Source organism: Aquarana catesbeiana, linkage group LG13, assembly GCF_042186555.1.
Source record: "Aquarana catesbeiana isolate 2022-GZ linkage group LG13, ASM4218655v1, whole genome shotgun sequence".
Taxonomy (NCBI): Eukaryota; Metazoa; Chordata; class Amphibia; order Anura; family Ranidae; genus Aquarana; species Aquarana catesbeiana.
In genome coordinates this window covers 118,227,802-118,249,687 of record NC_133336.1, presented here as the reverse complement: position 1 = coordinate 118,249,687, position 21,886 = coordinate 118,227,802, and the positions used below count along the sequence as shown (strand labels likewise).

General features: G+C 42.0%; 1 protein-coding gene across 5 annotated transcripts in view; it reads left to right on the top strand.

Annotated features, from left to right (window-relative positions):
• STRN3 (striatin 3) overlaps window positions 1–21,886 on the top strand; it is a 115,514-nt gene that overhangs the window by 58,606 nt on the left and 35,022 nt on the right. For all 5 annotated transcript variants that reach the window (XM_073609175.1, XM_073609174.1, XM_073609178.1 and 2 more), the window contains exon 7: window positions 16,529–16,664. In XM_073609175.1, the coding sequence (XP_073465276.1) occupies window positions 16,529–16,664 (136 nt within the window). The remainder of the gene's footprint in view (window positions 1–16,528; window positions 16,665–21,886) is intronic.

Here is a 21,886-nt window from a genome sequence, read left to right as displayed (position 1 = left end):
CTTGTAGTTTTCAAAGAACTATATTAGCACCCTCATAATCCAGTCGCACTACCTGTAGCTCAGTAACTGACAGCTCGTATGAAGGTACAGGCAGAGAACTGTAATAAATGTTTGCAGGAGCCTGACCCATTTATCGTGGGTGCATTGCACATTTTTGAAGGTAAACCAGTGTCAACTTACCCTTTGCTCTAATCCGCTATACTGTCGCCAACAGGAGAATTTGCCATGGTTGCTGCACCCAGACTCCACTGGATAGGACATTGCAGGACTAACTTGTAGTGTGACTTGGCACTGTGCTCTGTATATGGTGTTGCCTTCCAGACCTACGTGTACTTGTAAAGATAGGCCATAGAACACTTTCCTGGTCCAGTTCCAGGGGCATTGCTTTAGTGTGATCATGTTTACTTAATGCTCACGTTGAGCAAGCTGTGAAGCCCGAGCATCGGGAGCTACCTTGTTACTAGCATCAAAGAATGTCTTTAAATTTCTTGCTTTTCCCTGGTTTACGTGGAAGAGGTTACCATTGATGGACTGAATGCTAGCAGTATCCTGTCCAGTCTGCCTGCAAATACTCAGATATTCAGCATGAGGGGGCTCCATCACTTTCCAACTTTAGCCTTTGTGGATAATTTGAACAACCTACATTTCACATGCTTGGGACCCACCTGGTCTGTCATAGCGTACCTTTATCAGGGGGACTTATTGGTCTCTGTGGACGTTGAGGAATGCAAACCTGCATGTACTCCTTTTTCCTAAGATTCCTCTACTTTGCACTTCCAGTTTGAAGCCCTGGTGTTCATCCTCTCCTTTGCACTACAAACCAAGAAGGCACTGTGCTAGCTATACTGTTCTCTCGGGGCATCCCTATTGTGCAATATTTAGTCTCATCAGTTGGAATCTCTCCATCTAACCCTAGAGCGCTCAAGCCAGAGTCTTTCTTCCCCTAGAGAAACTTGAATTGTTTTGCTCCCAGGCTTTGTATTCTTCAGGCCAGGAGTCTGTTTCTGCATGAGTCCTGGGGCTTTGAGGTATTCCAATTTGCCTATTTCCACTCCGGAACCCTACAACACAAAATCTAGTCATTGTGGGACAAACCATTCCAGTCCTTGGACAGAACTTTTTGTCTGACACTGAATACCAGTGTGATTGTATTGTCCCTGCAAAACTGGACCCTTTGGCTGGAGGGTTATGTGATCCTCATCCAGTTGTGCAACACAATGGCAGTGGCATCCATAAGCCATCCGGGAGGAACCAGAAGTCTCACCATGGCAAGAGAGAGTGGATTCTGTTATGGTCAGAACTTCATACGTCAGCCCTGTCGTCTGTTTACACTCAGGCATAGACAGTTGGTAGACAGACTTCCTCGGCCGGCAGCACTTGAACCAGGGGGTATAGTACCTACACTCAGAAGTGTTCTAGGGCTTTTGTCGCAGGTGGGGGACACCGGATACAGACCTCTTGGCCTCCAGGTTCAACAACAAACTAGACTGGATTATCTCTGTGTACAAAATTTGTCTAGTATACCCTAATTTATGACTTTCCTCTCCTGAAAGTCTGGACTTGTTTGTTTTGCAGGTTTGGGATGTAGGGCATCCCGATGGTCCTCATAGCTCCAGACTAGCCTAGTTGGATATGGTACTTCGACCGAATGAGACTCCTGGCATATGCTCTGTGATCTTTTGTTGTTTGTCATCTGGTCTGGATTTTGTCCTAAGGACCGGTTCACCATCCCACTTTTTGGTTTTTGCCATTAATGGCATGGTCTGTTTTTGAGGGACATACATTTCTGAATCTGTGATCACTAGGGTACTAAAAACTAGAAAGTCTACTATCCAGAGAGTCTGTAACTGCACATGGAAGACACACTTTGCTTGAGTTGAGATGAGAAACCTTTACCCTGGGAAGTTCACTAGGGATTAATTCTGTTATTTTTACTTATAGGAATAGACCAGCATTTTGCCCTTGTCACCTTTAAGCATCAGGCCTCTGCGACTGCGATCTTATTCCCATGAGTTTCTCCTACATGGGATATTAATTTTCTTTTCTCTGCAATTCAGAAACTACCTTTTGAACCAATCATGGATATTCCTCTTTCTATTCTCACTCCCTAAGGTTGTTTTCCTTGTTGGCATAACTTCTGGTCTAACATAAATGCAGGTGTTAGGGCCTTGAACGTCCTCCCTACCTAAGGTAGTTTTGGACGTTCACCTCAACTGCATTATAATTGCCTCAATTCATTAGGGGATCTCCCTTTTGGCTGGATGCTGTTCTGCCTGTGTGAGTTAGGGCTTTTTCACACGGGGCAGATCAGTGATGATCCGCCCTGTGAACACCCGCTTGCTCAGCGGGGATCGCTCCGCCGATCCCCGCTGAGCAGAAAGATGACAGGTCCATCGCTGCACACTGCGAACCCGTAGAGTCCGTCATCATCCGATCCGAAAACGGATGGAAAAGTGGGGTTTTCCTCCGTTACACTTTTTCGGATCGGAGCGGGTCGGATGTCAGCGGACGTTCATCCGCTGACATCCGACGCTCCATAGGGATACATGTATGTCCGTTTTTCATCCGAAAATGGAAGGATAAAAAACGGACATACGGATCGTCCGTGTGAAAGAGCCCTTACTCTCGCAGCCACCACTTCCACAAGATAAATCGACTTTTGTCATTCCAATTGTCCTCTGCTTCTCATTCTAACATCGTGGTGGCTCAGACAGATTCTTAGGGCTTATGTCCTTAGGATCATTTTTTCCTTTTTTTTCCCTGTCAAGGATCACTCTATATGAGTGTTACTTGAGCTTTTCGTCACCAAGCAACCGTTTCTCAGATTGCAAGACTGCTACCTGGTCTTCTGTTCACAGGTTCTTCAAGTTTTGTCAGATGTCATCTGATGCCAGCTTCAGGCATAAGGTCCTTCAAGCTGCTCTTTTAGCTTTAGGCGCTCCCCAGTTAGGTTGTTTTTGGTGGCCCTGTTGGTGTTTGCTTGCTGTTGCCCACTTCTTATTTGGACAACTTTTGGATGTCCTGAGTAGTCTCTGAGCTCCTGTGTTCTTCAATATACGAAAAAGAAAATTATATTTTTGGAGTTACTGTACATTAATGGACACGGGTCCCACCACTCTGTTATCATTCTCTTGGTACTGCTTTACCACAAAACTGAGGCGTGTTAGGGTTGTCATGGGCTGACCCACAATTTTTTTTTGTTTGCCAGCTAAGCCAACAGAACAGCTATACACGCGACACTACCCCATACACACACGCGCTCTATGCTCATTCCAATTTTCAAATAAAAGTTTAACAGCAGACCCATTAAAGAATAAATTGAGAGGAGACCAAATCCGCCACCTGAGAAGCCATATTATCCAGCCATGGCTGCCATACTTCGGTGAATTTTTTAGAGCAGGCTCCCCCTTTTGAAATAAGTTTTTATACAGAGGAAGCGTTTTTTTCTTAAATGGCAGACATATGACTGAGTGGGCGGGGCTGGATCTTTCCAATGTAGCAGTATAACCTTTATTGCATAGAAGAATATCAAACGAAACATAATACGCTTACCAGTAAGTAAAACAATTATCTATGACCCCAGGTAAACAAAGTTCTGGAATTTTGAATACATAGATTTGCAAAACAATGGGATAAAGGAATATTCCTGAACTTAGTTTTATCTCATAGTTACTGTGAAATTGTGTGAATGCATCAATGCAGTGCATGTTATCTCAGCTTGCAAAGCTTGGATTCATTGAATGAGTTTGCCAAAAAAATTAATGACTGGAGAATATACAGCCTCATGCTACATAACTAAGCTCAATTTCATGTTGAATAAACTAAATTATTAATGTATCCTAAATAGAAAACTATATTTTAGATAGATTTTTACTCTAAAAGCATTTTATTAAAATAAACTTGATAAAAATCATAAAATCTGATTTAAATCAAAAATCCATTTTTTTTTCTTTTAATATATGCTCCCTGCCCTCAATGACGGGTGGTGTTTGGTTTTCTCCAAGAACCTGCAGTGTGGATAAGGTAAAATAGGATTTTGTAAATGAGGTGAAACAAAAGTCAATGTAAAAGAGAAAAATAATTCCACAGTAGCGCACTAATTTACCACTTCAGCCCCAGAAGGATTTACCCACTTCCTGACCAGGCTATTTTTTGCGATATGGCGCTGTGTTGCTTTAACTGATGATTGTGCGGTCGTGCAACGCTGTACCCAAGTAAAATTGATGTCCTTTTTTTTCCCCACAAATGGCTTTCTTTTGGTGGTATTTGATCACTTCTGTGGTTTATTTTTTGCACTATAAACAAAACTACAGTTTAAAAAAAAAAAAAAAAAAGTTTTTCGCTTTAATATCCCCAAAAAATGTTTTTAAAAAACATATTTCTTCATCAGTTTAGGCCAATATGTATTCTTTTACATATTTTTGGTAAAAAATCGCAATAAGCGCATATTGATTGGTTTGCGCAAAAGTTATAGCGTCTACAAAATAAGGGATATATTTATGGCATTATTTTTTCATTTTTTTTTTACTAGTAATGGCAGTAATCAGCAATTTTTAGCAGGCCTGTAACATTGCGGCAGACAGATCGGACACTTTTTTGGGACCATCGACATTTATACAGCAATCGGCGCTATAAAAACGCACTGATTACTGTGTAAATGTCACTGGCAGGGAAGGGGTTAACTGTAGGGGGTGATCAAGGGGTTAAATGTGTTCCCTCAGAGGTATTTCTAACTGTGGGGGGGGGGGGGGGTGAGACTGACTGGAGGATGGGAGAGTTTGCTATTCCTGATCGCTAGGAACAGCAGATCTCTCTCTCCTTCCCTGTTAGAACAGGGATCTGTCTGTTTACATTAGGGATGCACCGATACCATTTTTTTTTTTTTTTACAATGAGTACAAGTACCGATACTTTTTTAATATTTATTTATTTTTAGTACTCGCCAATACCAATTACCGATACCTACCGCAGCTGTTTTGTTTTAACTGGCAGCAATGGTACAATGTATTAAAAAGTTATTTACAAATGAAATTGATTTTTTTTTTTAATTTGGCGTTTTTTTAATGTGAAATGTGTAAATATATGTTAATATAAGTGTAACAATATTCACTAAAAAGCAAACAAAAAAAAAGTTTTAATTGTTTATCGTTTATACAATAGACGTGAACAAAAGACAAAAACAGGAAAATAATTAAATGGAGGAGAATAGGGACTTAATTAAGGCTGATTAGAGTACATTAAGGGTTATTAACCACTTAAGGACTAGCCTCGTTTTGGATTTTAGGTGTTTACATGTTTAAAACAGTGTTTTTTGCTAGAAAATTACTTAGAACCCCCAAACATTATATATGTGTTTTTTTTTTCTAACACCCTAGAGAATAAAATGGCGGTCGTTGCAATACTTTTTTTTGCACCGTATTTGCGCAGCGGTCTTATAAGCGCACTTTTTTGGAAAAAATTAACTTTTTTGAATAAAAAAAAGACAACAGTAAAGTTAGCCCAATTTTTTTTTTATATTGTGAAATATAATGTTACGCCAAGTAAATTGATACCCAACATGTCATGCTTCAAAATTGCGCCCGCTCGTGGAATGGCGTCAAACTTTTACCCTCAAAAATCTCCATAAGCGACATTTAAAACATTCTACAGGTTGCATGTTTTGCATTACAGAGGAGGTCTAGGGCTAGAATTATTGCTCTCGCTCTACCGGTCGCGGCGATACCTCACATGTGTGGTTTGACCACCGTTTTCATATGCGGGCGCTACTCGCGTATGCATTCGCTTCTGCGCGCGAGCTCGTCGGGACGGGGGGGGGGTTTATTATTATTTATTTTACATTATTTTATTTATTTTCACACTGTTTAAAAAAATAAAAAATAAAAATTGTGTCACTTTTATTCCTATTACAAGGAATGTAAACATCCCTTGTAATAGAAAAAAGCATGACAGGACCTCTTAAATATGAGATCTGGGGTCCAAAAGACCTCAGATCTCATATTTACACTAAAATGCAATAAAAAAAAATAAAAAAATAATTTAAAAAAAATGACATTGAAAAAAATATGCCTTTTTAAGAGGCGTGGACGGAAGTGACGGTTTGACGTCGCTTCCGCCCAGCAGTGTCATGGAGACGAGTGGGCACCATCTTAGCCTCACTTGTCTCCAGGCACAGAAGGGAGACGGACGCGATCGCCTCCGCCGCTACCGACGGCTCCGGTAAGCGGCGGAGGGCACCGGATCGTGGCGGGGGGGGGGGACCTCTCCCACCACCGATAAGTGATCGCGCGGCGAATCCGCCGCAGGGACCACTTTTATCAGAAAGCCGGCCACCGCACGAAAACGGGGATACCGGGGTTATGACAGCTAGCCAACTATATCCACCGGCAAAGTTTGAACGTACTTTGGCGTGCGGCGGTCCGGAAGTAGTTAAGGGGTTAAACAGAGGAACATTTGTTCATCCCTTTTGATCTGCAGATGAAGAAACAGAAATATACAAAAAGAAACAATGTTTCTTTTTATTTTAGTGTTTCAGGGCTGAGCAATGTTGGTAATAAACATTGCCGGCTGCTTTTTTTTTTTTTTTGGACAGCTCCAATTACCAGATTTCTTTAACACTGGGGAGACCCACTGACAGCTCAAAGAGTCGAGCCTGAAAGTATCGGTTTCATCCGAGCATTTGCACGAGTACCGATACTTGTGCAAATACTCAGTATCGGCACCGATACTAGTATCGGTGCAACCCTAGTTTAAATTGACAGATCCTCTGCCGCTACCGACAGCTCCGGTAAGCGGCGGTCTCCCTTCTGTGCCTGGAGAAGAGTGAGGCTAAGATGGCGCTCACTCGTCTCCATGACACTGCTGGGCGGAAGCGACGTCAAAACGTCACTTCCGCCCGCGCCTCTTAAAGGCATATTTTTTTTTTTCAATGCCATTTTTTTTTAATTGCATTTTAGTGTAAATATGAGATCTGAGGTCTTTTTGACCCCAGATCTCATATTTAAGAGGTCCTGTCATGCTTTTTTCTATTACAAGGGATGTTTACATTCCTTGTAATAGGAATAAAAGTGACACAATTTTTTTTTTTTTTTTTAAACAGTGTAAAAATAAATAAAATAATGGCAGCAGCTAGCTGCCATAACCCCCCGGTATCCCCGAGGGGATAAAAGTGGTCTCTGGGGAAGATTCGCCACGAGATCACTTTTATCGGTGGCGGAAGTGGGGCCCCCCCCCGCCACGATCCAGTGCCCTCCGCCGCTTACCGGAGCCGTCAACAGCTGTGGAGGCGATCGCGTCTGTGCCCTGGGCTGACATTGAGACAAGTGAGGGGAAGATGGCCCCCACCCGTCTCCATGACACTGCAGGGCGGAAGCGACGTCAAAACGTCGCTTCCGCCCATAGCTCTTAAAGGGCCAATTTATTTATTTTTTATTTTTTAAATGACAAATTTTTTTTTTTTATTTTAATTGCATTTTAGTGTAAATATGAGATCTGAGGTCTTTTTGACCCCAGATCTTATATTTAAGAGGTCCTGTCATGCTTTTTTCTATTACAAGGGATGTTTACATTTCTTGTAATAGGAATAAAATTGACACTTTATTTTTACTGTTAAAAAAAAAAAAAAAAAGGTAAAATAAATCAGAAAAAAAAAAAATTTAAATGCGTCCCATCCCGCCGAGCTCGCGTGCAGAAGCGAACGCATACGTGAGTAGCGGACGCATATGAAAACTGTGTTCAAATCACACATGTGAGGTATCGCTGTGATCGGTAGAGCGAGAGCAATAATTCTAGCCCTGGACCTCCTCTGTAACGCAAAACATGCAACTGGTAGAATTTTTTAAATGTCGCCTATGCAGATCTTTAAGGGTAAAAGTTGGTCTCCATTCCACGAGCGGATGCAATTTTGAAGCGTGACATGTTGGGTATCAATTTCCTCGGCGTAACATTCTTTCATACTATTAAAAAAAATTGGGCTAACTTTACTGTTGTCTTATTTTTTTAATTCAAAAAAGTTGATTTTATTTTCAAAAAATAAAAATGCACTTGTAAGACCGATGCCTTTAAAAAATCGCCTTGTTAAAGTTCCAAACATGCCAGTTGACTCAGTGTCGCGATCTCCTCATAGCTTCCTTTGTACATGTGAAGATAGGATTTTACTGTATTTACGACAGAGTTCTGCTTTCATATGTGAGGTGTTACTGAAATGTAAAAGTGTCTACAACATTGGCAGTAAATTTGGTGGGATTTTCCCAGACGTGCAAATCCCCTCTCATTCCGCATCCGTTTCGTAAATACCCCACAGGGGATCCCCTTAACAATTTCACAAAAGGCACAGAAGTGCTGAAAAAGGGATCTAGGATTATGTTTTGACACTGCATCTTTAATTCTAGCTCCCTCCTATATTCACCCCTTCTGGAACCTTTGATCTCCATGGCCCAAAAGTGATCTTTTACCTCTCCACCACCTGAATCTATTCAGTAGTATGACCCTGAACCTCTTAAAGCGGAGGTCCGCTGAAAAAAAATATTAAAAGCCAGCAGCTACAAATACTGCAGCTGCTGACTTTTAATATATGGACACTTACCTGTCCAGGGAGCCCGCGATGTCGGCAGCCGAAGCCGATCCGTCCTTCGGCTCTCGGCTGCTGCTGTCGCCATCCTCGGTAAGGGAATAAGGAAATGAAGCCGTGCGGCTTCACTTCCTGGTTCCCTACTGCGCATGCGCAAATCGCGCTGCGCGTCCTCTCAGGTCCCTGCTGTGTTCTGGGACCTGTGTGTCTCCCAGAATACAGCGGGGGAGGACGGGGTAGGCGCCGGAAGTGGCATAGATCACCGCAAGCTCCGCGGTGATCTATGCCAGGAAGTGGGAGCAAATACCTGTATTAGACAGGTATCTGCTCCCTCCTCCCCCCGAAAGGTGCCAAATGTGACACCGGAGGGGGGGGGGGGGATCCAAAAAGTGGAAGTTCCATTTTTGGGTGCAACTCCACTTTAACATTTTTTGAAAAAAGGTATTGATGGAGAGGTGAACGTAGCCAATTAAGCCCTCCTGCATGTTATAAGACCTGAACGAATGCCTCACAACTTGTGCTTTCTACTGGGAAATTCCTTGGTATCCTGTGAAGCATTTTAAAGTGGAACTTTAAAAAATTAGGTCCTGCTAGATGACTTCAGGCTGGCCCTTTTGCAGGTATAGTTATGTAAAACATTAAAAATATTGCCTTTACTGTTTAAAATCCAGTAATACCCTGTCGCACCCTGCTCTGCACATGCTCCATTGCTCTCTATTTTTAGGCACTACCGAACTTGTAGAGGCCGACCTGCTGACAGCCTTAAAGAGGAATTAAACCCTCCTATCTTTTTATAGCCAAGGAAGCCCCTTCTGTTTGATCTGCAACTACCGTGGTGCTGCACATCTGATTAGTTATGACACCAGCCATTTGATGGTTCAACAGTTTGGTTGAAGAAACAAAGCAAATGTGTCCTTGGCAATCCCAGCATTCCACAGGAATGTAACTTTTTTTTTTTTTTGTTAAAGCAGAGTTCCAGCTTGTAGAAAAAAAAATCAAAGTCAGCAGCTACAAATACTGTAGCTGCTGACTTTTAATATAAGGACACTCACCTGTCCAGGGAGTCCGCAATGTCGGCACCCCTAACTGATTCGTCAATTGGCATTGGGTGCAGGTTCCGGCATCTTCACTAAGCGAAACAGGAAGTGGAGCCTTGCAGCCTCACATCCTGTTTCCTACTGTGCATGCATGAGTTGTGCCGTGCTTTGTTAATGGTCCCGCTGTCTCCTGGGACCTGTGTGTGTCTAAGAAGGAAGCGGGGGAAGGAGGAGGGGTTGAAAATTTCATAGATCGCCGCAATTGTTATGCGGCGATCTTACTCAGAATTGGGAGCGGGTACCCGGTTTTGACAGGTATCCCCCCCCCCCCCAAAAGTGCCAAATGTGGCAGTGGAGGGGGAGAAGGGTGCAAGCAAGCGAAGCTTCGCCTTTTGGGGGGAGCTCCGCTTTAAATCGATGGGTTTAGTTTTGCTTTATGATTTACTTCTCAGGGGCTCTGGGCTTCAGCAAAATGGCAGCCTCCAGCAAGAAAAAACAGAAGCGATGCTGGAGGCAAATTACTGCGCACACACACTAATTTTGGTAGCGTAATTAATAATGTGTAATATATGTTCTTTGCTAAAGAACCTTATTTTTTATTTTTTATTTTTATCCAGTTGTTATGGGTAAAGTTCCACTTTAAGTCCTTCGCCCCCAGGTGGTGTTTAGCCCTTTTGTTCTATGAGTTGTGTGTATCAGTACTGTACTGATAGAAAGCTGTAGGGTGTTCGTTGGTATTAGGCGGTCACTCTGGGTTTTATCAGGGTAAAGTTGTTTTTGTTTTTTTGGGGTTTTTTTTTTTTTGTGAATGTCTCATTACAATTCTCTTTTGCACAACTACTATCTTTTGCACCCAAACTGACTTTTAAAGCCTTTATGGCTGCATCTCATTAACTCTAGTAACACAGATGGGGAGAAACTGATCATTAGGTTTGGGTTTTGTGTTCTGCTCTAGCACAGAGGGATGCTTAGTTCCTCCAAGCATATTGTTTGAAGGCAGTCTATGAAGGAGGCTAATTTTTAATAGCAGCTGTCATTGAATTTACTTTATTTTTAATGTAAGTGATTAATATTACACAGTTAGACTTTACCTCAATACTGGACACTTTCACCCCCTTCCTGCCGAGGCCATTTTTAAGTTTTCTGCACTTTCACGCTTTGAATGACAATTACTCAGTCATGCAACACTGTACCCAAATGAAATTTTAGCATTTTTTATTTTGACAGAGCTTTTTTTGGTGGTATTTAATCAGAGCTGAGCTTTTTATTTGCTACTTCAGTGACCAAAACTTATTTTGAAGAAAAAAAAAGGTTTTCTTCATTTTTATTATAAAATTTTGCGAATAGATAATCTCTCAATAAATTTAGGCCAAAATGTATTCTGCTCCTCTGAAGGAGGATCAAACAGCCTTTATACACAATGCAAGGGATTAACCCCTTAGGTTCCACAGTGAGTATAACAAGAATGCTTTAGTGCATATACAAAAATAATCAAAAATGCAGCGCTTGATGGGACCAGTAGTAAAGAACTATTGTTGATGGTATAATCCAATAAAGTTAATTTATTGGATGCATGCTGAGATTAGAAATTAAACAACTGTCAATGATAAAATTATTAGACTTCATAAGCATAACTCATTATCCTGGTTGAAGTAATCTGAAATTTAGTATATACAGTACCACCATGACTTCCAGATGACAAGGGATTAATGTCAGCAAGTGTGCTCCAAGCTCCGATCCTAATTGTCAGACCCAATGGCTCAATGTGCAGGGAGAAAAATAGAGGTGGAGAGACACCGCTCTCTAAGGTGCACTTAGAGGCTGTCTTTCGGATATCAGACTCTCTGTGATCCAGAAGGTGTATTGTAGATCACGCCTCTGAATGACCTCGGTAAAGCTGGCTGATCAGGCTGGCTGGAACCTGGCGTGCTGGAGGGCGCTCTGGATGGCGCGCACTGAATCCGGAAGCCAGGAGGCAGGGTCAGGGCCGGAAACTATGATTACAAGGAAGCTAGGCGGATCGCAAGCTCAAAGTAGCCGTGGCAGCTGTGACTTACATGTTTCACGCTCCTGTGCTTTATCAAAGTCTCCAGTCGCCCTCCAGCACGCCAGGTTTCAGCCAGCCTGATCAGCCAGCTTGACCGAGGTCGTTCAGAGGCGCGATGTACAATACACCTTCTGGATCACAGCGAGTCTGCTATCCGGAATACAGCCACTAAGTGCACCTTAGAGAGCGGTGTCTCTCCACCTCTTTTTTTTTTTCTTCCTGCGCATTGAGCCATTGTGTCTTACAATTCGGATCGGAGCTTGGAGTACACTTGCTGACATTAACCCCTTGTCATCTGGAAGTCATGGTGATATCGTATATGCTAATTTTCGGATTACTTCAACCATGATAATGAGTTGTGCTTATGAAGTCTAATCATTTTATCATCTCATTTTTTCATTGACAGTTGTTTTTAATTTCAAATCTCGGCATGCATCCAATAAATGAACTTTATTGATTATTGATCGTTTTTGTCTATTTTTGTTGTCTGCTTTTCTTCCAGAAGTTTGCAGCTGCACTGGTGTACAGCTATTCCTTGCATAATTGTTATGACATGACAAAAGTTTCTAATGGCTGCCAGTTTTAGCGCTTTAGAACTTTTTGTTTTCTTTAGTGCATATACACACTTTATTATTGTGGGTATAGAAACACTTTAAGCTCCAGGTGGTTTTACCCTCTTTATGACCAGGGCATTTTTTTTGCTATTCAGCAGCGCGCTAATTAAACTGGCAACTGTGCGGTCATGCAATACTGTACGCAAATGACATTTTTCTTTTTTTCACACAAATTGCTTTCTTTTGGTGATATTTGATCACCGCTGAGTTTATTTTTTTGCGATATGAACTAGGGATGCACCGAATGGGTTTTTTGGTGCCGAAACCGATACCGAAAATAAATCTTCCTTGATCCCGAAAACCGATACCGAAACAGCACAGATACCAAAAGTGACTGTTTTTAAAAAATATTTTTATACAGGAGATGGTCAGAGACTGCAGACATGGTACAGGAGATGGTCAGAGACTGCAGACATGGTACAGGAGATGGTCGGAGACTGCAGACATGGTACAGGAGATGGTCGGAGACTGCAGACATGGTACAGGAGATGGTCGGAGACTGCAGACATGGTACAGGAGATGGTCGGAGACTGCAGACATGGTACAGGAGATGGTCGGAGACTGCAGACATGGTACAGGAGATGGTCGGAGACTGCAGACATGGTACAGGAGATGGTCGGAGACTGCAGACATGGTACAGGAGATGGTCGGAGACTGCAGACATGGTACAGGAGATGGTCGGAGACTGCAGACATGGTACAGGAGATGGTCGGAGACTGCAGACATGGTACAGGAGATGGTCGGAGACTGCAGACCTGGTACAGGAGATGGTCGGAGACTGCAGACCTGGTACAGGAGATGGTCGGAGACTGCAGACATGGTACAGGAGATCAATGCAGCCTCACAAGTGCCCATCATTTGCAGCCTACCTGTGCCTCACCAGTGCCCAGCAGCCTACCAGTGCCCATCATGCAGCCTGCCTGTGCCTCACCAGTGCATATAAACCTACACATATAAAACATGCGCACACACATAAACATACACACATATAAAACACACATGCACACAAACACATTCGCACAGATATAAACACACACACATGCATACAAACCTATATAGACAGCCTTTTTAAAAATTGGCAGCTGCAGCTCTGTACCTTCAATCTCCATGCCGGGTACTGCACTGTAGGGGGAAGCAGAGAGCACAGCACACACTGCTAGATGCCTCTCCCTTTCACTTTCAAAGTAAACAGCGTGACCGAGCTCCTGCAGAGCCGATTTACACATCGGCTGAGGATCCATATGCAGCCACCTTTCGGGGAGAGAGGGACATTACACATCGACCCCACAGGCCGCCTGCAGCATGGGCGAGGAGGGAGGGGAGAAGGAGAGAGTAAGGACAGGCGCTCCAGAGCGAGACCCCTGTGATGGGCGGCCCCACCCAGCAGGCCCTGCCCCATTTTCGGCACCATTATCGGCAAGAATTCTCTTTCGGCATTTTGCCGAAAAGGCCACTTTCGACCGATATGTTTCGGCGGCTGAAATTTCGGTGCATCCCTAATATGAACAAAAAAGACCAAAAATATTGGGGGGGGGGGGATTTCTACTTTGTTTTAAACAAATGATGGGGAGATGGAGAAGGTATTAAATTCTTTCTTCTCCTCAGTCTTCATGAGGGAATCAGGGGGCTTCAGTAACCAAAACTGCAGTGTTTCTCCTTATGACACATCACAGGAAGCACCTCCATGGTTAAGAGGACAGAATTAAAATTAGACTTGGGAAACTTAACATTATTAAATCACCAGGACCAGATGGCTTGCACCCAAGGGTACTTTGGAAACTCAGTCAAGTAATTGCAAGACCATTGTTCCTAATTTTTACTGACTGGAATGGTACCAGGTGATTGGAGAAAAGCCAATGTAGCACCAATATTAAAGGCCCAAAATACATCCCTGGGAATTACAGACCAGTTAGCCTAACACCAATAGTATGCAAGCTCTTGGAGGGGATGATAAGGGACTATATACAGGATTTTAGTAACGAGAACGGTATCATTAGCGGTAATCAGCATGGATTCATGAAGAATCGTTCTTGCCAAACTAATTTATTAACCTTCTATGAGGCGGTGAGTTGCCATCTAGATAAACGAAGGCCCGTAGACGTGGTGTATCTGGATTTTGCAAAAGCATTTGACACAGTTCCCCGTAAACGTTTACTGTCCAAAGTAAGGTCTGTTGGCATGGACCATAGGGTGAATACATGAATTGAAACTGGTTACAAGGGCGAGTTCAGAGGGTGGTGATAAATGGGGAGTACTCGGAATGGTCAGAGGTGGGGTAGTGGGGTCCCCCTGGATTCTGTGCTGGGACCAATCCTATTTATTTTGTTTTATAAACGACCTGGAGGAGGGGATAAACGGCTCAATCTCTGTATTTGCGGACAATGCTAAGCGTGGCAATAACCTCTCTGCAGGATGTGGAAACCTTGCAAAAAGATCTGAACAAATTAATGGGGTGGGCAACTACATGGCAAATGAGGTTTAATGTAGAAAAATTTAAAATAATGCATTTAGTTGGCAAAAATATGAATGCAATCTATAGACTGGGGGGAGAACCTCTGGGGGAATCTAGGAGGGAAAAGGACCTGGGGGTCCTAGTAGAGGATAGGCTTAACAATGGCATGCAATGCCAAGCTGCTGCTAACAAAGCAAGCAGAATATTGGCATGCATTTAAAAAGGGGATCAACTCCAGAGATAAAACGATAATTCTCCCGCTCTACAAGACTCTGTTCTGGCCGCAAATGGAGTATGCTGTCCAGTTCTGGGCACCAGTCCTCAGCAAGGATGTACTGGAAATGGAGCGAGTACAAAGAAGGGCAACTAAGCTAATAAAGTATCTGGAGGATATTAGTTATGAGGAAAGGTTGCGAGCACTGAACTTATTCTCTCTGGAAAAGATGCTTGAGAGGGGATATGATTTCAATTTTTAGATACCGTACTGGTGACCTCACAATAGGGATAACTTTTTTGCAGAAGGCAGTTTAACAAGACACGTGGCCACTCATTACAATTAGAAGAAAATGGGTTTAACCTTAAACTACGTAGAGGGTTCTTTACTGTAAGAGCGGCAAAGATGTGGAATTCCCCTCCACAGGCAGTGATCTCAGCGGAGAGCATTGATAGTTTCAAAAAACTATTACATAAGCACGTGTACGACCACAACATACAGGGATATACAATGTAATACTGACATATAATCACACACATAGGTTGGACTTGTTTCCTTTTTCAACCTCACCTACTATGTAACATATCCAAGAAAATCAAATTTTGGCCAAAATGTGTTCTGCTGCATGTCTTTGGTTAAAAAAAAAAAAAAAAAAAAAAAGCTTGCCCCTAAACTTGCAGACAAAATGATGTACATGTACGTGTTTTTCCCTGCATGTGCTGCCTTGCAGCCGGTCGGCGAGTGGTTAAAGAAAATAATGTTTGGAGTTCTCGAACGCAAAAAAAAAGATTTTACATGTAGATGGAATGTCAGGATTGGCCTGGACTGGAACTGGTTAAAGTTGTTCCAGTGAACTAGCAACTCTACAGGATAGGCAGAGTTGCACACTGAGTAGTTTTCAAAACTGTGTGCTCCAGCTGCTTTTTTGGGATACACTTTATCCTATTTGGACAAGTTTTCTTCCACTGGTGAGCGCACCATCCACCAGTGGAGTTCTAGTGATGCTTTTCATATGCCCATCAATACAGACAGTTGGACATGTTCAGTATTCTGTATTACAGGTAACAACATCCTTTTATTGATGCTTTCTATCATTTTTTTTTATTTTATCACGTTGGAACCATGTGTTGACTATGTCTCTAAAAGGATAGGCTAGAGAAGTGTTTAACTCCAGTCTTCTAGGCCCCCCCAACAGGTCATGTTTTCAGGCCCTCCATTATTTTGCACAGGCCATTTGATCAGTTTCACTGCGGTAGTAATTACCACAGCTGTTTCATCTAGGTGAAATCCTGAAAACATGACCTGTTGGGGCTCCTTGAGGACTGGAGTTGAGAAACACTGGGCTAGAGCATTTTAAACAAAAACATCATATACAGTTTTGACTTAAACCAGTCCTTAGGTGTGGTGGATGCATTAGTTTTATTTTTTATTTTTTTACAGACCAGAAGGGATGAAATGAGAAGTTTGTTGGGGTTTTCATACACTTTATTGGGAGACAGTATACAAAGCGCTTATTCCCATGTTCTAAGTGCTTTAAATTTATATAAATAATCTAACATGACATGCAATTACGCTAAAAGTTTCTACTCTTGTTCACAGATTGGAAATGAAGGTTTAGCTGCTGAACTTGCTGAAGATACAGAGGAAGCACTGAAAGAATTTGATTTCCTTGTGACAGCAGAGGATGGAGAAGGAGCAGGTGAAGCTAGAAGTTCAGGAGATGGCACAGAGTGGGGTAAGAAGAGCAAAGTCAGCCCTTTTTGTTTTAATTCTTGGTTATCTAAAACCAATTAACATCTGCAGAAAATTTGTGAAATAATTGGGCTAGATGAAGGAAATCTACAACACAAAGCTACCTTATGCTGACTCGCAAAAAAGTTGGCTGGTCTACACTACAGGATGTTAGTCAAAGCAATCTCTGTAAAAATGCCACCCAGGAGTAAATGTGCATAATTGGTCATACTTGTCACTTTTTTTTTTGTGTTGGGTAAATACTGCCTAATAGAATTGCTGCTGCCCCAGTGGTATCAGCATTTACATCACTTTTTCCAGGTCTTGGTCATTGTTTTGTCCTTTGACTAATGTATAGTATATAGAAAAAAATAATCCTATCAAAGTAATCTGATCAGTTCAATATTATAAAGCATGGTGGAGTTGGTGCTTAGAAAAATTTGGTGCATGTCTCTACTCTAGTAGATTATTATTTTTTGACTTTGCTGACTACTTCTGCCTTCCAGCAGATTCCATTCCTAATAAAGGGAGTATACAGTAATGTATATTCGCAGTGGTAGTCATATTTGCTCAGTGCATGCTCAGGTCCCACTTTTCAGCTTTTTGTAATTGTTGTGCTTTATTGTGACTTCTCAAAATAAAAGTGCAAGTCTGCCCACTCGTGTAAAACAGAGTTTACTCACTGTGTGGCCAATATTTTAACAGTTGAAAAAGACAAAGTAATTGCACACTGAAGTCACTGAAAAACTCCCTATAGTGCCTAGTCTAATATCTCTATTTATTACTATAACCAAGAACAAGTATGATAAAATATAAACATTATAGCAAAAAATTAATTAATTTTTAAACCTTTTAAAAATGTCAGTCTGTACTTACTGAAAATACACTAAGTTTCATCTAATGCCCGAGGCCAGAAAACTTGAAAATTCCTCTTTGTAGTGGGTTAACTGCTCATTTAGGTCTAGATGGCATGGACAAAAAAATGTACTTATCTGATCCTCTGCGCTGCTAGACTGGGTCCCCTTAGTTCCTTTTTCCTCATGCTCTAGTGGTCTAAAGGTCCTGACATCTTCAAGACGAAGAATGCACAGTCCATAGTCCTGCTAAATGAACGGGGAACCCTTGTAGTGCAGGAGCAGCCCCACTGCGAGGAGGAATTTCCTGATTTTGCAGGGTTGGTTTTTAAAGCAAACTGTAAGGTACTCAAGTAACACTTTTTTTTTTTTAGGAAGAAAAAAAAAAAAGAAGAAAAAGCATGAACTCAGTTTAACAATCAACACCACAACCCAAATACTTATTAATCCCAAAAAACTTATAGAAAGGTGTGACTTTAACCACTTCACCCCCAGAAGGTTTTACCCCCTTCCTGACCAAAGCACTTTTTACAATTTGGCACTGCGTCGCTTTAACTGGTAATTGCGCGGTCATGCAATGCTGTACCCAAAGTAAATTTGCATCTTTTTTCCCACAAATAGAGCTTTCTTTTAGTGCTATCTGATCACCTCTCCGGTTTTTATTTTTTGTGCTATACACAAAAAAAGGCGACAATTTTGAAAAAAAAAAAATTTTTTTTTACTTTTTGCTATAATAATTATCTCCAAAAATGTTTTGGGGATAATCTGACAGCACAGGGATTTGTGTGTTTACACACACAAATCCCTGTGCTGGCGCTCGTGCACACGATCGCGGCCATGTGCAGCGGGCGCACACCCTCTGGTGGCTCTTAAAGGAACCCCGTACGGGGTTTCGCGCAGGGTAGCCATTCTGCCCCCATAAATGCACGTGAGCCAGCAGGGAACCGGTTAAAGGCGTTGAAACCTCTTTACAGAATGATTACCAATGCACATACATAGGTTAAAAAGGTTCTTTATTACAAAATTGGTTAAATAGTATTCGGGGTATTCACCCCTTTTAAATCCATGAAAAGCTTCCACAACCCATAGTCCAACTAAATCACCCCTAAAGATAGAGGTCCTTCCCTCCACATATATAGTAAGATCTTTGATATTTCACACATTCGTAATAACACCTCAAAATATCACAATGGGGAAGGATAGCTCATCCCAACATGTTTCGACTTCTGGGCTTCTTCAGGGGCTCAAGGGGTGCAATTAGAGAAGGTTGCTAGGAAGAAAAAAAAGTAATACATAATATACATCCAATACATAAATTCATTATACATTTTTTCACCGTATTGAAAATTACATATATTTAGCCATAATGACTTACAATGAGTGTAAAGTAGAATTTGTCTCAGGGGGATCCAAAAAGTGTACCTATAGTTTCTCCCAGTGCAGCCAAGCACAGGATACGCATAAGGCGGTATTTAAAAACCGTGGATGGATGACACACATGGAGGAGCCCCACCAGGGAGCTACAGACACAGCCCATTAACAGCCCATTAACATGGGACATGGAAATGGCGTCTTAAACTCTCAAATCCAAATGAAATGTAGAAAGTACTATCAAAAGAATCAGAGAAATTGCTAATGAGCCACTGCATATAGAGGAGCATACACAGCCAAAGACATGCATACATCCGCAAGAGCATTTACACAGACATACCTTACCTGTCTGTCCAATGTACAATCTCAAATTCAAAATGAAGGCAGGTAACTACATTCAAGGTGCATAAGTCTGAAATGACATAAAAAGGGAACACCTCATTTGGAGTCCATAGGAACCCCCAGAGTATGTATTCAGTCATTCAGGAGCCACAAATACAAATAACAAGATACACAATACCTGTGAAACAAGTTCAGTTGATCTTATGCCAGCATGTTCAGAGAGAATAGTTGCTACTCAAGGATTTGCCTCCATTTGGTCGCTTATTCTGATGCATACACACCCTATTTAAATGGGGTAAAAATTTGAGCCAAAACACCACTCCTTGAGCACCGCATCTGGCCGCCTCATGCCAGAGACCTGACATGGCGCAGGTAGATGTGCTACTGTCCACGCGCCGTAATCGCCCATCCACCTTCCGCAAGCATCCCACCTCGTCCACTCCACCATTGTGTACCACTTCCATATTACTGTGCACAGGTCACCAGAGAAATCTTTGGTGCATTCAGGTGGTGGGAAAGCCAGGGAAGGACCTGGATAGGTTGTGTAAGTGTCCAATATACAGTATTTTTATGCATGTAACAGGCTAACCACCTGTGGCAGATGTGAATAGCCTTAGGCCTATGGGACACCAATCGGACAACCTAAAGTACATGTGAAGGAGTGTAGAGAATAGGGCGCTCTGGATAACAAGGAGACTTTAACAAACCGTACATGACTGGCTCTTGAGATGTGATTATTGCAGCACTTCAGAAGAGGGAAGCACACTCTATAGAAAAAACAAAAGCAGAGAAGAAGGCGCTTCTAAGTGCAGTAATAAAACATTTTAATGAAGGGTTAAAAACACTTACTAGATGGAAGTGAAAAACAGGCATATTAATGAATCGTCCAGTGGGATGCCTCCTGGGAGTAAGACAGCTGCAGGTGGAAGTTCCAGCCGACCAGCGGTGGTAAATAATAATGGTTTGAAGGAGTGACTGGGCATGCTCCAAAACATGTACCGCCCACTCTGACATCACTTCTGGTTGCCTGGTTTCCATGCTGGTCCTGACAGCACAGCCCTCCATCTTGGACCAGAGAGACAGTATTTACCACCGCTTGTCGGCTGGAACTTCCACCTGCAGCTGTCATACTCCCAGGAGGCATTCCGCTGGATGTTATGGATTCATTGATATGCCTGTTTTTCACTTCCGTCTTGTAACTGTTTTTAACCCTTCCTTGTCAATGTTATTACTGCATTTAGAAGCACCTTCTTCTCTGCTTTGTGAACCCTTACCTTGTAAAACCACGTATTCAGTTAAAAATAGAAATGAAAAACAAAAAATGTATGCGTATGTATGGATATTAAACATTATACCTCCGCTGGGGCGGAGTAACCGTAGTTCACTGATCTTCCCAGTGAATGGCTGTGCGGGGGGGGGGGGCGGCCCAGGTCAACAGAAAGCAGGAGTCTTGGCCGTTGGAAGACAGGCAGGTAGTGCTCAACCAGAAAAGCTGACCACTCTGAGATGGATGGTCAGTTTTGAAATAGAAAAGCAAGGAGACTGGCAGCAACACCGGGAGTTTATACAAAGTGAGCAGGATACATTTTAACACAAATGCAACAGACACATATCAAGAATATGAAATGTTGAGGTAACATTCTTTAATTTTTGCCCTGATGATAAGGAAATTTATGTTGTGAAAGAGATATTGACTGATAAAAGCATATATACCTGTGATTTACAAGTAGTTGGTAAAGATGCAAACCCTATTTACAAAAGAGTAGGGAGGAATTAGTAGCCTTGTCTGGTTTTTAGGCCTGGTTTATATGAGCTTCAATTTGTATAAAAGCTTTGAACAGTTTTGTTGAAGCCTTCAAAGGATTCTTCAGTGCTGATAGTCCATTTAAAGTGCGGTGTGTTTCAAAACGTGACCTGGTTTCAAATAGTTCTATTTAATAATGAAAATGTATTACATAACAAATTACAAACTATTAAGTCCTCAATTTTCAATTACCATGTTATAAGTGCTCTATGTGCCCTCTACATGGAAAACATCAAGACGATATCTGAATTTGTCCCCAACACATCTGAGAGTGTATTCTTCCACAGTAGTTACTGCAGCCATGATTCTGTTTTTGAGCTTATCCAAGACAGTGGGTAATGGTGGAACATAAACACATTGTTTTACACTTCCCCACAAAAGAAAGTCACAGGGTGTAATATCTGAAGATCTTGGCGGGCCAGGAGTGTAGTGCTAAGTCTTGGGGTCCCGTGTGATCTATCCAAAGTTGAGGCAATGTTTAATTTAGAAACCGATGAACTTGGTTGTGGTCATGCTTCCTAGGTCCTCCTGAACTTCCTCCTCTCAGCACCTCTGTACTTCAGAAGGCAGGCTCTGTGAAATGTGTGAGACAGCAGTGCCTACTCACAGGGCATAGTGAATGTGTCACAGATTTCAAGGAAGTAAATGTGAGGATCATCACAAAATAAGTTTTTATAAATGTCAAGTTTATTCAAATTAATGAGTACACTGTAAATAATTGAAACATGATGTGGAAATTAAAAATTTTGACCATAGATGTACTTTAAACGCGTTTCTAGCAGACTTTTAACAAAATTAAAGTTGATGCTTAAGTTAACTGAAGCCTGCTAGCAGTTTTTTTTTTTTTTTTTTTAA